Genomic DNA, 15,062 nt, shown 5'->3' on the forward strand with positions numbered 1-15,062 from the left:
TTAGGTTCTGCCAACACAACATAAGGTTTGTTCCATGTGCGTCAAAGCAACTACATCAAAGAAGAAAAGGAAAAAAAAAAGATTAAGGAGGCCTAGCTCTTGGCCAAAACAAAACTCTCCAAGTACAAGCTGCAAGGACTAAAATTAGTTTGGTGGACATCGACCAATGTCTTTGGTGCGTTTGTGCACTCCCAGCGGTAGGAATCGTAGATTTTCGCTATCCAAAAGTCTGGTCCCCCAAGTGTGCTACAAAAGAGCAGCTCCGTGTCATCACGTAACATCCTCAAAGGCATCAACCAACAAGACCATGATGAATCCAAAGGTACTGTGTACATCTTAACCCATGTGCTCTTGTCATGATTAGTCACGAGCCATATGTTTGTCCATCCGTCGTAGCCCTGAATCACCGGTTGAACCATACACAAGGAGTCGTTGAGCTCGCTCAACGTTGGGTCACATTGCTTAAGGTCTACATTTGGTGGGCCTTTAATCCCCTTCTTCCACTCTTCACTCTCAAGGTTAAAGCAGAGCAGACTATTTTCTCCGTCTAACTGTGATGTTAACACCAAATGCAGCATGCCATTTACCACGGCCGGGTTGCTACAATAGGAAATGTTGCTGGTTGGAGGCAACTGCATTTGTCTCCACCCCACACTATCTCCTACTGTGAGGATCTCACATGTGTCGTCTTTGATGTAGACCACTTTGTACACACCAGATGGCATACTGCGGCCAAAACCCCAAAGGCCATCTTTCCAGGTGGTCACGAGCACCTCCGACCCATTTGCAAGGTCTACCACTTTAACGTCTTCAGTAAGGGTAATCACACATACAAGGTCATCGCGGCTTGTGCATATAAGCTTTGAAACAAAACCCACATTGTTGATCACTTTCACCACACTACCCTCCATGTCAATTAGTTTCACGAAATTGCCCCAACGAGAGCCAACCATGAGGAGCGGCACGACGCGAGACTTGTGCGCTGCAAGGAAGCCAGGGTCGGCTATGAGGGCGTACCACTCTTTGGACACACATCGGAACCGGCAAAGGGACTTTACCGGGATCCTGGAGAGGATGTCAAAGATAGCGTCGTTTGGTAAGGACACTAGCGTCTTGATGGAGGAAAACTGTAGCGACGTTTGTCTCTGGTGAAGATGACGGCTCAACGAGGAGGATATGATCTCCTCCATATGATGCAACCGGCTCTCTACCTCCACACGTTAAAATTTGAGTTCCGCGTTGGGACTAAGATTTGAGTTCAGCGCAAGGTCCTTCCCGTATTTCGCGTGTCCCTTTGAGGTTTAGGGAGATCGCCGGCCCAATGATTGTGTTAAGGTTTTAGGCTGAGACGTAGCCTATGTAGCAACCAAACAGATGGAACCCCAGGTCCTGATGGACTCGGATGGCGCACAACGTGTATGAAACGTACTCCGGCACGGGAGTTGGCAACTTGGCATGCCGGGCGGCCGGGCCTCCGGCTCTCGTCGAACGCTGCTTATGACAACCACAACAACTCTTACAGGATCTTTGCTTCGTCCGTGGCGTCCTGTTGACAGCAACTGAATGCGAATAATTATAAAGCAAAGGAACTCTTACGGGATCGATTTATTTCGCGATGAATGCTTTACAGCATGATTTTTTATCCGGTTTAGATACACTTTTCCCGAGCAAGCAAACATATAGAACGATTTTCTGCCTCCACGCAGAACCGTACTCTTAAGAGTTGGTCTCGCTTGAGGGTAAGAGCATGTCTAACAGGCTCCGTATTCCTATGCCCCGTATAACGTTCGCATTTCGCCCCATATCCAAAAATTGCTAACGGAACAGCCATTCCGTCTAGCAGACCCCGTATTTTGCCCCGTATTTTCAAAAATTAAAACCCCGGGAAGTTCATCTTCATTGATCATACTACGGATTATACATACATTGCAATCATACCTATATCTACCCTACATCTATTCGTCAAGGATGACGAAGGGGATGAACGCGATGGAGGCCGCCTCCTCCTGCGCCTCCCACGCCTCGAACTCCCGGACGCGGCGATGGCCGCCGCCTCCTCCTCTGCCTCCGCCCGAGCCTTCTCGGCGACATCCTTCTCGGATTCGGCCACCGCACGCCGGAAGGCCGCCTCCTCCTCCTCTGCCGCCTCCGCTTCCTCCTCGCCGACTCGCAGATCTCCTCCGCTTCCTCCGCCGCTGGTGCTGCCGATGCTCGCCGCCCATGCCGCCTTCGAGGCGCGGTCCCGCTCCCAGTCGGCGAGCCACTTCTCGAAGGCTCCGCCGCTCATCGGCTTGAGCGGCGGGTCTTCTCGGTACCACCACCCACCCGCGGCGAACTCCCGGAGCGAATCCGGCACGTACAGCGCGCCGGCGTACCGGCACGCCGCACGGCGGCTCCCGGCGGCGGATCTCTTGCACTGGCGGCGCCAGGCCTCCTCAACGGTGTCCGGCGAGCGGGATCGCTTCGATCCGCTCGCCGGCGAGGCGGTACTGCGGCGGCGGGCGTCCATGCCGGAGCTGGGGTGGAATGCGGCGCGGGGGAGTGAGAAATTGCTCGCCGGAGCTAACTACGGATGCGGCGGCGTACGGCGGAGCTAGGGTTGTGAGTGAGGGGTTAACCCCTCACTCGCACCTGCGCCCAGTATAAGTAGGGGGCGACGGGGCCGATTTCCTGGGCCCCGTATTCCGCCAAAACGGGCCGGCCAGAATACGAGGCCTGCTAGACGGCCCATATCACGCCTGCCCCGTATCCCGCCGGAATTTTACGGGGTGGACGGGTTATACGGGACCTGTTAGACATGCTCTAAGCTTCGTAGTTGAGGCTCCTAGATATGTGGTAAACATTGTACACATCAAAAGAGGAGCTAGCTTATACATGAAAGCTAGCGCCTGATAATACCACGTGGCTTGGTGTGTGCGTGCCAATGTCAAGGAACTACGGATTTGGTAGTGTGCTAAGATATAGGAAAAATGAGAATTTGGTTTGAATCCGTAAATAGGGTTAAGTGCATCTCCACCGGCCCGACGCAACTGGATGTTAACCTATCCGCGGGACGTAAATACGGCTGCAATTTGCGGCGCGAATGCATCTACAAGGACACATCGCGTGCCCGCATCCTGTCTCCACGGGGCCGCCTGGCAGCAGGCCGCGACTAGCCTTCTGCGCCGCTATCAATGGCACGTGCCTTCATGTCCCGCGCCTGTCCTTAAAAGGGCACCGATAAGATCCTGACATCGTCCACACCTCCCTAGCCACGCTTGCCCCTAAACAAACCGACATCACACCGCGCTCGGTCGGTCCTGGCCCGAAGGACAATTTTGTGTCCGCAGCCGACGCAATTGACGTGCGTGGTCACCTTTTACCGTCGAAAATGTGTCGAGCTGCTGGAGATGCCCAAATGAAAGAGTGGGTGCTAGGGCGTCTACATCAGAAAACCATCGGATAGGGTGTATGAATCGGATGTAATTAAATCGAATGCCCACGATGGATCTAATAATAACCGTAAAGTGTGTTGAACCATGTACCATACTCACCAATTCCTATTTAATAGTAAAGAAATTAAACAAAAAAAACCATCTCCCTTGGTTTGTGATTATCATATACTAGTTTCTACGTTATTCTTTTTTTCAAAAGAAACCTTCTACATTGTTCAAAAACTATTAATCGAAGAAAATATCTTCTCGTTGAAAGCTAACTATAAAACATCCTTATTGTGATTTACTAAACCTAGTCTGATAGAGAGTTCAATAAATAAATGAGTTTTCTTAAGGTGCTGATTCTTTTCCAAAGAAAAAAAAACACTTTACTAGAAGTTAGCATGAATTTATCTTACAAAGATGTTACTCCCTCCGATCTATGAAAAAGGTCAGAATTTTAGTTTAAATTTGAACTAAAACATGATTGTCGTGTATGATCATACACATATCTCTATCACGTATTTGAAAACCGTTTTCACCATATATGAATACTCTTTGTTGCTTGTAAATGGGTTGTCAATATTATATATGTTTTATATATGGTTTCCTAATAAAAGTGTTGGACTTTCTGTATCAACAAAACAAAGAAGGGGTAAGATAACTACGCAATGAAACATGTAGCTATAGCTGCAGTCACCCTCTGGCTTTGTGCCATGCTAGCATTGACAAAAAAATATAAATATTTTTCGTGAGATTTGAAAGGTGTACAAAATCGTAGATACACAAAACTTTCACTACGCATCAACACATGCGTGGTCATCAATCGCTTATTGCAATCTCTCGCTGCTAGTATCAATACACGATAACATGAGGAGGCGAGATCAAAAGGCAGAGAAAACAACAAGTTGGAAAAAGCGGCACGGAGATGTCCACCTTTCGGTTCACGCCAGCAACAGACTGATTCTCCCTTCTCGCTGGCTTTCTGTCTGTATGTGGAGTTGTGGGAATCCGAGGGGTCCCTTCTTACTTATTTATAATATAATAACAGAGGCAAAACCCTAACACCTACACCAACACTTCCCTTCTACTTGTGACTCACGGCACATGAACCTGGCGCGTCACCACCACCACACTGCAGTCTACTGGCCCAGCGCTCATCACCTGCTCGTGGGCCGGACGGATAAGCACATAATTAGACCATCTCCAATAGACGCATAAAAAAAGTTCAGCCACACTAAAAGTAATTTTTTTAGGCGCACAAGTTGGTATGCAAATAAACTAGATATCAACACACATAAGTAGTGCCAGATGAATTATCTTAATAACATTGTCCATAATAAAATCGAAATACATGTCGTAGAAACATGATACAACAAACCAGACTGCAAACAAAAAACATCCTGTATACATAACATTAATGAAGACATTTTCAACATATTATTACAGAAAATCAGAATGGAAATATAACAATACTCCTTTATGAAACTCTTGGTGTACTAACTTCACTGTTTTCTCTAGTCTAAGTGGCATAGTCATTCATCCTTCCTGAAGACTATAACGATTCAGAAATAATTTTGAGTGGACAAAGAACAGAGAGGGAGTTTATAAATAAACCAACATTATTTTAGCAAAAAATAATATACATTTAACACCCACCACAAGAGAACAACCTGCATAAAATCGCATAACATATGCAAGCCAAATATGGACATGGTGGCGGGTGAACTCCCTCGGTTATTTCTCATGTGCATAGAAGAAGAATTTAGGTTTCATCTGGATTATTATAAATATGTTTATAGTTAAGATTCATTTTTACCAATGACCATTTTGATCCAGAGGAAGTTTGTAACGGGGTAAATATATCGGGAAGTGGTGTCCTAGGAACAAACGCAGAGTACAATCAACATCAGGTTGCATTCAAAATTGTGTAATACTTTTGCAGAGTACCTTATTGATTCCACTTTGATAGCAAAAGTAAAATTGCTCAAAAATTCCCTTTCTTCTACATCAATGTGTTGGATTCTTGACATAGCTCAGTTTCCGGACAAATCACTAAGACACAAAGTTTTGCAATAATAATAACGAATAAAGGAGAAATCAAGCAATGCATTAAAAATCGAGGGTGAGGCGGTGGCAAATCGTCGAGAAACATTGCCACAAATTAAAGGCATCAAGGCTCTAGCTTGGATATGTGAAAGCTCCAAGGTCATGATCCCTCAAACCTTGACGCACGTATTTCATCGACTAGTCTAATCCTTTGCCAATAAAGTGGATTGCAACAACTCAATACGGGCCATAAATGGCCTCAGACGGCCCGGCCCAACCCAAATGCGACATCCAACCTCGCACTCAGATCCGCCGGCAGACTCCGCTGGCGCGGCCGCACGCCGGAGTCCAGTAGGGCCACATCTCAGCGAAACACATAGCCAGCGGCGCAGCCGTCAGCCACTCCGAATCTCCGACCCCACACCAAAGAGGCGCAAGGCTCCGTCCAGTCCAGGCGCGCCGTCACCGAGGAGTCCTCCGCCACGAAACCCCAGCGGCCCGATCGGCGGCGGCGGCGGCCGGCGGAGGAGGAGATGTCGCTGAAGGAGGTCAGGATGGGGGAGGAGGTGTGGCTCACCTGCCTCTCCCACGCCCTCACCACCGAGACCGAGGAGGTCATGGGCCTCCTCCTCGGCGACGTCGAGGTCCGACCCATAATCCCCCAAGCTCTCCGCTCCCCCCTCCCTCCACGAATGCCTCCTCAGATCGATCCCCTCTACCACTTGCAGTCCTCCAGCAGGGGCGGCTCCACCGCGCTCATATGGGGCGCCTCGCCGCAGATGAGGTGCGAGCGCAAGAAGGACCGCGTCGAGGTCAACCCCGAGCTGCTCGCCGCCGCCTCCGCCCAGGCCGAGATATCCTTTCCCCTGTTTACTTTCCGAGAATTTTGGTGTTGTGTGGATCGAGAGTAGGGTTTTGTTGGGGCTGTTCGCCTGTTGATGCTCTCCTTGACTCTGCTACTAGCACGTAATGACGGCCACCATCGGGAGGACTACCCGGGTGATCGGATGGTACCACTCCCACCCGCATATCACCGTCCTGCCCTCCCATGTAGGTGAGCCGCTCGCATTCCCTAAGCTCAAGTGCCTTAAGATCACCCTGTTGCTAGAATTTGTTCGTCACATTACATTATCGCAAAGCTGTGGCCTGATACTTATGCTCTATCAATGCAATTTGAGAATTTACTACTCCCTCCGATCCATATTAAGTGTCCGGGATTTAGTTCAAATTTGATCAAAATTGAACTAAACCCCCAACACAGATTATGGATCGGAGAGAGTAGCCAGTTTGTCAATGTTGCCATGCTATTTTTAAACGAGGCAACACTTATTATCCCCATTGTTTTTCACTTGCCATTTTGGAAAATGGATGCCAAAATAGGGGGAGTGGTAGCTAATCACCTATGCTTTTGGCAATCTAAGATAGGGGGAGTTCCGTATTTAGCCATATAGCTTTGCTCCGTGTTTCTGTGATAACACCAACCTATATTGCCCTGAGTACCGGGGTCCTTTACTGGTTCCGGACTCATTGAGGATAGAGATCTAGACAATTTGCTAGTGCATCTGCTTTTATGCTTTATCCCCCTCTTATGAAATGGTGCCCATCTGCAGCGAGACTGAACATTGCCATTTTTTTTCTCCAGATGTGCGCACCCAGGCGATGTTTCAGTTGCTCGATCCAGGATTTGTCGGGCTGATTTTTTCTTGTTTTAGTGAAGACGCGCAGAAGGTAAAAAAAAAGCTCATACTTCCTAGACGTTAGTGCTACCTACTATTTGGGACACACATGGATGATTTTCTCTTGCTGAATCGTATTTTGATCTGGTCACAGGTTGGGAAAATTCAAGTGATCGCCTTCCAGTCACTTGGTGGGACACAGCCCACGCTGGGTGCTATTGTTCCTGTTATTAGCAGTCCAGTCATCGACCTCGAGTCATCCTGGAGTTCATCGGACAACTCTGCACGATATGGTTTAGATGGCATCGAACAGGACACGGGGGATTCTAGAGCTTCGAACGGAAGCAAGGTTTATTTTGATACTGCTTGTTGTAGTGTCACTGAATTTATTTCCATGAAATCCTTCTATTTTGGGGGGTGTTTAATATGCATGACAGCCCTTTCTTGTGTGGAAGTACAGCTATGTGCCTATGTATCACATGAGTATCACTCAATCCTTTCCCATTGGGCGGAGCATGTTTAAAACTATACTATCTACTTGTGCCTAGTTGGTTACAGTTTTTGGATTTGAGTATCACATGAGTATCACTCAATCCTTTCCCAATAGACGGAGCATGTTTAAAACCATACTACCTACTTGTGCCTAGTTGGTTACAGTTCTTGGATTTGAGAAGGTTGGTGCCTAGTTTGCACATGGCAATGTAAAAACGGAGCGTTTGAACTGTGTTGCAGCAGTTTTTGGATTGAAGAAGGCCCATAAAAGAATAAATAGTTTGATCGCTAGAAATATGCATGAAAACAAATCCATTCGACATTTGTATCAACATCCTAGTTGGCCCTTTTAGACTGGAAAATCTGACTGCATAAGTTAGATGAATATTAACCTAAAATGGTAGGCATGTACACAGCGCAACAAAATCATTTCCCTCGGCATTCAGCTAACTTATTGTATTATAGTATTACTATCTTTATATTTCACATAAAGAGTCAATTGTGATAAAATATGAACAATCAAGTTACACGCCACTTTCCATCTTAAGTAAATGGGTTTAACAGTGTTCTAGAAACAAAGGTAAGCATACACTTTTAGACTGGAATGTTTGACTTGTGCTTACTAGATATTAACCTAAAAAAGTAGGCATGTGCACAAACTTGACAGAATTATTTCACTCGGCACTTAGCGAATCAACTATATTATAGTATCTTTGATTTCACATAAAGAGTCTACATATTTAACATGAAAAATCAAGCTGCACACCACCTTCCATCCCAATTAAAGGGGTTAATGGTGTTCCGTAAAAAAAACTAGAAGGGCAAACGAAGTATTCTAGAAAACAATTTTGAGGAAATCGTTAACTGGTAGTTGCTTGGTTTAGGCTATTAATAAAAAAAATAACAAGACCAGGGGAGGGGAGCGACCTGGGTCATTAACGTAGAGGTGAGGATTCGAACCCGGGTGCTGGTGCTTTGCGCTTTTGCATGCCGACCATTGCACCATGGGAGTAGGTATTAATAGACTAATCAACCAGTTAATGGGCCAGTTAATTGGCTACTCATGACCCTCCGAGCAGGGATTAATCGGCAAGTTAACTGGTTAATCGACCAATTTCTTGAACAGGGCCAGAAAGTTCAGGAGATCTTTGGCACAATCTTCTCTTTTTTTCTTCTCTTCTGAAATATTCAGTAACAATTTAAGATGGGGTAAAAACCTGGTGGGAAGCCAATGGTGCACTGCGTGTATTGTAGAAGCTGGGCACAGTATTATTTGTCCGGTACTACATGGTGCTGGATTTCAAATTGCTGAAATTCTTCTGTCTTTATCAGTTTTTTTAACGTAAATACCTGGTAGACTATTTAAACATTCTTCAACTATTAGGCAGCCTTTTTTTTTGTGAAGGATGCTCAGGGAGAGCTTCGGGCTCTTGTATTGTATCCTGGCTCAGATAATGATTTGGAACTTTGTAGACCACTTTTCCCCCCCTTTTAGTCTACCTATTTTTTTTGTCCCTGCCTCCAAGCTCTTCCTTTTTTTGTCTCCTCTGTTTGATGGCTGTTTTGTGAAAAACAAAAGTATTTAATAGTAAACCTTGACTTAACTATTTCATTAAAAGATAGAAATGGTAAATCATGACTTAACTATTTCATTATATGCTTGTATATACTACTATAATTGATGCCAAATAGCCACAAGGGAACCAACTGTAAAAACTATAATAAACTTAAGTAGTTATCATGCCATATGGGGTATTTTTTGTAAAAAGGAAATCTCCGTCTAAGTTCAAAATTTCTCATGAAAGTCACAGTAGTAGTATATATATGGTTTGTAATCGAATAATTGTTGAATTGTATAGATAATTAGATATGGATGTGGGTTCTGATGTTAAACACGGACACGTTGATCAGCAAAGCTGCCATAAGTTCCTCATGTTTGTGCCCTTAAGTTTCAGATTGACACTTTCCAATTTGAATGTGCACGCCTAGATGTACCGCACCCACAGTTTTTAATTACCATTTCAGATGAACTTGCGCTTTATATTGATGTTATGTTTAGAAGGTTTCTCGTTAGCTTCTTAATAAATTGTTCTTCTGCCATTGAATTTTAATTGCATTGTACATCAATGTTTAGTAATCTATCTTAACTTTTCATTTGAATAGTGAAATAATTAGCAGATCTTACTTCTGAGCTCTCTCTGTTAGGGGTCCTAATTTATTAGTGCCCTCTTCTGTGTGTCTGTACCACTAGTGCATTTGCAAATTGTTTATGCATTCCTGGTTTGTTTAGGTTTGGGGAAGATCTCAGGATGCGGATCTTTATTCTCATTTGGACGCAAATCAATCAGCAAAACATCAACCAAGAGAAAATGCTCTTGTTCTTTATGAACAGGGCAACTCTCCTGTAGCCTCTGTTGATCAAGATGGTTCAGATCTGTCCCCAAGCATACAGGAGGCTTTGCACCGGTCAACTATGGACATAAGGTATACAAATTGCTTGTCGAAAACCTTCTATGTATTAGGTAAATGGTATATATGAGCAATTTAAAGCATTGTAGAACCATTTATTCTTGAGATTCAGTTGTTCTTATGTGTCTAAGTTGCATGATTCAGTGAAAGCTTCTCTTTAGTCCGTGAGACTTCCATTCTTATAGGGCTCTTTCAGCAGTTCAAAATATCTTCAAACAAGGGATATCTTCTAAGTCTAATCTAAGAGATCTTTCTGGAATTATTGTCTATCAGCTAAAGTGTATTAAGCACAATTCCATTGTGACGACTGCCCATGGAGGTACAGTCACAGGCTCACAGGTTCAATGTTAGAACAAACTAATGGTTTTATAACTTAGTTATTAAAGAAAGCTATGCGGCTTGTCTTTCAAGTTTCCCAGTGGGCATCTTATTGCTTTGCAGCGTTCTTTTCTGATTAAAGCATTGTCAATACCAAAAATATTACAATTAGTTTTTGTTTTCTTTAGGATGAAGGGGTCTGTTTGTAATTTTTTCTAGTACATTAATTGAACTAAACGTTATGGGCTTGAATCTGAATTGCTCATGTCAGAAGCATGTTTTCCTATACAACTTTGTTGTAATTTACACTCATCATTTCTTTACTAGAGTCCCTTACCATGATGTATCACATGGTATGACCATCTTATGGCTACTGTCTTCCATCATTTTTTCATATCTGGCTGATCTATCAAATGCAGGATGCCGTGCTTTAGCATAACCGTATTATGAGTTTCTAATTTGCAATTTGTTGCTAACAGTGGTGCAGAGTATAGAAGGAAGGAGGTGCCACTGCATGTATTCCCAACAAGGCATCTGCTAAAGCTGGACGCTACAATGACTTCTTATTGTGAGATGCAACGTGTCCTTTTTCAAGAGGAGCAATCAGCATATAATCAAGCTATGCTTCAAAATATCTGGTAATTCAAGTTCCTTTATGACAATGTAATATCATGTAATATCGCATGCTTTGTCTCTTTGTAGAGGTCTCATCTATTTTTTTTCTTGCAGTGATGGGAAGATGCATCCACTTACATCTATCCACCATACGTCTACATACAATTCCTCCCTCTGCAAACTAATGGAATACTGGTGAGACCATAATGACCATTTCTCCTCTTTTTAGCCAAATATAGCGTATTGGTGTGTAATCCTCTGTTAACATATCCTGCTTCTGGTGTCTTAGTTTGAGCCCAGCTATAACTGTACTTCAGGACCGTGTGAAAGAGAATGAGCTTCGGGTGAGTAGACTAGCTTGTGTCTTACGCCACTGTTTGGGTCATTCAGGGGCTAACACCTATTTGCTTTTGTAAAACAGTTAGCTATGCTACAGGAGGAGGCTAAACAGCTTGAGGCGGAGAACCAGAGCATGAGACTGGAGTCGCCTCGCAGGTTGATGCAGCGAGGGACTAGTAGCGTCAGCTCAGCAGCCGCTTCCGCCATTCAAGGGGGTCCAAGAAGTCCTAGTGGTAGCAGCCGGAGGAAGGCTACTTGATGTCAACCTTTGAGCTGCTGTGGCCCTGGCTTATGCTTTGTGGAACCCTCCGACCTGTGGCTGTTGATGATGGATGAATGAAGGCGCGTACAGTGCCACTGTAGATACCCGTCTCCTTTCAGCACATGTTCTCTTGTGGATGTTATGGCGCGCCAAATCCTTTTGTAAGATTACCCCGTGCTTGTAAAATCTGTACTTAGCCAGTTGGCTCACCTGCTGTTGCCAAGGAGCAGCGTTTCTCGAGTCATTTGATTTCTAATTTTCTAGTCGGGGAAACTCTTGTAGCAATCCTATTGTGGAAATGTTTAGTCAAGCTTCTGCAGTCTGGGTAGTATTGTGATCTCTAATTCTCTATGTCAGAAGGTACATGTTCGCCGTACGATAGAATCCGGCGAGCTCCAGACCCTCTGCAGCCGTCCGTCAGAGGCAGCAGCTTGTCCCAATCCATCTGGCATCTGCTGCAGTGTTTCTAGATTTTTCTTTTCTGAAGGAAAGCGAGATGCTGAGAAGGAAGATGGCAAGAGCCAAACCGTGCCGTCAGTTCAGGGCTCGGCGTGGGTCTCGGTTGTGAGCTCCCACTGTTGTTGAATGTAGGCGTCATGAGCAGTCCCCTCCCGTCTCTATCTACAGCAACGATCGACCGGGACACAACGCGCAAACCGACGGACGATGTTTGGCAACAAAGCGATGAAGGATCGTCGCGTCGCTGTGTATAGCAGCTCGACCGGAACCGTGTCGTGCGAGCGAAGGTACAGGTCAATTATTCATTTCCAAAGAAGCCGTGGACGCCAACGAGTCTGGATGGTCCTTAAAAATAAACCGATTTGCCTCGTTCCTTAAATAAGAAGAGAGCGTCTAGTTTTTATTAGAAAATCGAACGAAAACATACAAAGCAACACGACACGAATGATAGAGCGCCACACACAACCAAGTATAACAGAAACTCGAACAACATGATCGCACCCACTCTAGCAAACACAAAAGACCACAAGACGAAACGAACAAGCTCTCGACAAAGACAAGCCGTGACATTGGCGGGCACCTATCAATCAACTGCGGATCCATGCATGCTAGGCGGTAGCCAAGGTGGTGAGAAAATTCCAAACCTCTATAGCGACGATAACTCCGGGCACCGACGCCAATATTCTTGACTTAGCAACCCTATCACCAAAAAGAACCACATGCCTGCTGGATCCGGGTGAGAGAGAGACTGCAACGTCAACAACACCATTCTTCTTAAAACCAAGTGTCTGACTCGGCGGGTAAGCCACAACCGAGATCTCACTTCCTTGGCGAAAGGAGTCATGACCACACCACCACACACTCTAGTAGTTTAGGCATGATCTTCATGATCAGAGCCGTTAATGTGGAACACGCTCCAGCACGAGGAGAGAAATATCCATAAAGGCCCGCTTCTCTCGAAGTATTGCCACGCCGCGTCCAGGAGAGCCTCCCAACGCGGTCTTGGGCGTCAGTTATTTCTACTCATGTTGGCTCTTTGGTCTCTACCGATATGCAATCCTCTTTGGAGAAGCAAGCCGTGTTGTTGCAAGAGTCCGTTTGTCCTCTTCACGAAACGGTTGACTCCTTACATGGAGACACACTTGGGCACCCATGGGAAACCAAATCACGGTGTGGTAACCCCTCTTGGGGCTTCATTGTGGGTATCCGTCCCGCGGTACGGCTCCGGATGAAAACCGTAGACCTCGCGGTCTCGACGGCAGCGACGCAGTGTGTCGTTATCCTCTTGTGGGCGTCGTGGAGCCCCGATTCAAGTCGGTCTCGCGTCAATGTCTCGGTGGCAGGTTCGGGTTTTCTACGTACTTTTTTTTGTTGTTTATTTGATCTACTTTGGAAGAAGTTCTTTCTACCTTGTATCGGTTCGATCATTGCGGTTTTATTTAGAAAGCTTGAAAAAAAGCCTATTTCTAGGAGAGGAACGAAAGCCGGCGCGCGCGTTCTTCTTTGAATTGATCGGGTCGCCGCGCGCGCGCGCTCACCCGCCGCACCCAAATGGGCAGAGAAACTCTTGTACCGTTTCTCCTCTTGCTCTGACGGAAACGGAAGGGGCGGCGAGTTGATGGCCGGAGTCGACGTAGGCGGACAGCGACGGTCGACCAGAGTAGATTATCTCTCTCTATTCAGATCAGCGCCATTATTCTTCCCGCGTCAAACGTCCACGTCCCCTACTACTCCGTAGAAACTCCCTCCCTCTCTCTCGCCAGTTAATGACTTGCTGCTCGCGTTGATTGCGTCGGCAGCCCGCCCGCATAGCATATCTTCACGCCAGGTCTCGCCACCACAGCCGAGGTCGCCACACGCGACGCCTAGGCTCCACCTCTCCTCTGTAGTTCTGTTGCCGGAGGCGTCGATCGATCACGTGCGCACATCCATGGCGGGGCTGCAGCGGTCGAGCGGCACGTTCCGGCGCTCCGGCTCGTCGGGGATGGTGTGGGACGACGACAGGCACCTCTCCGGGGAGATCAGGCCGTCACCGGGCCGCCGCGACGACGGACCTTCGCCTCCTGCGCGGGTGCAGCGCAGCCGGTCGAACGGGCACGGCGGGTACAGGGCGGGCGCCGGCCGCGTCTCGCCCGCGCTCGACCCGCCGTCGCCGCGCGTCGGCGTCTGCGGCTTCTGCGGGTTCTTCGGCGGCAAGGCGGCCGGGAAGAAGAAGAAGAGAGATGGCGGCAAGGACAAGTCCAAGGTCATCCCGAGGGCCGCCGCCAACCGTTCGCCGAGGGCGAGGCGAGCTAGCGGTTGATTCATTCAACTTCCCGGCTGCCCCTGCTGCAGTATGTACAAAATTCCGTAGTTTCTTTCCATTCCTGTTAATATACCGATTGCCCCTGTGTATAGGAAGTGGTAGTACTACTACAGAGCACGAGAGAGTTATAAACTACACGCATGTATGTATGATCTATAGAGGATACAGTAGAATTGCAGGCACCGTGTGGTGAGCCTCCATGGATATTCTATTCATCACTCGATTGTGCAGTCTTCTATTTTCATTTTTGTTATGTGGTCAGAAATTTGTAGGACAGTTGAATTACAGTTACTACGACAGCTACATGTGCCTGCGCCTTTTGTATTCTGTAATGCTTGAACCTAGCTAGAGGCGTCAAGCTCGTCGCTCGCTCGTGTATATGCTAGTCTCTGGTTAAAATAGCCGGCTATAGCCGATAGCCGCGAATTTTTTTGAAGCTATGAAAGGCTATAGCCGGGCTATAGCGGGCTATAATCATATAGCGGATTTGCTAAATAATAATAAAAAAACTGGGCATTATATAGTCACTAGGAAAAAACCCGTGCGTTGCTACGGGTTAACTTTTATAATATAATTATCGGGGCACGGAGATTCTCACTAATGAAATTTAGTTTGTTTTTGAAGGAACGAAGAAGTCCCCAAAAATTAGGATTGCTTTCATGTAA

The 15,062-nt window shown here is 46.3% G+C and overlaps 2 protein-coding genes across 2 annotated transcripts; both read left to right on the top strand.

The window, feature by feature from the left end:
* The first annotated feature begins 5,870 nt into the window (after nucleotides 1-5,870).
* LOC127327379 (uncharacterized) lies at nucleotides 5,871-11,955 on the top strand. Its single transcript, XM_051354149.2, has 10 exons — nucleotides 5,871-6,106; nucleotides 6,191-6,316; nucleotides 6,429-6,516; nucleotides 7,105-7,190; nucleotides 7,293-7,487; nucleotides 9,921-10,114; nucleotides 10,897-11,055; nucleotides 11,147-11,227; nucleotides 11,322-11,376; nucleotides 11,454-11,955. Exons 1-10 carry the CDS (start codon nucleotides 5,996-5,998, stop codon nucleotides 11,628-11,630), a joined length of 1,272 nt encoding a protein of 423 aa, XP_051210109.1. The 5' UTR covers nucleotides 5,871-5,995; the 3' UTR covers nucleotides 11,631-11,955.
* A 1,847-nt stretch (nucleotides 11,956-13,802) lies between these two features.
* LOC127327380 (uncharacterized protein At1g15400-like) lies at nucleotides 13,803-14,721 on the top strand. The gene has a single exon (XM_051354150.2). The coding sequence runs from the start codon at nucleotides 14,023-14,025 to the stop codon at nucleotides 14,392-14,394; it is 372 nt and encodes a 123-aa protein (XP_051210110.1). The 5' UTR covers nucleotides 13,803-14,022; the 3' UTR covers nucleotides 14,395-14,721.
* The last annotated feature ends 341 nt before the right edge of the window (nucleotides 14,722-15,062 follow it).

This window comes from Lolium perenne, chromosome 1 (genome assembly GCF_019359855.2).
Source record: "Lolium perenne isolate Kyuss_39 chromosome 1, Kyuss_2.0, whole genome shotgun sequence".
In the NCBI taxonomy this organism is placed as follows: Eukaryota; Viridiplantae; Streptophyta; class Magnoliopsida; order Poales; family Poaceae; genus Lolium; species Lolium perenne.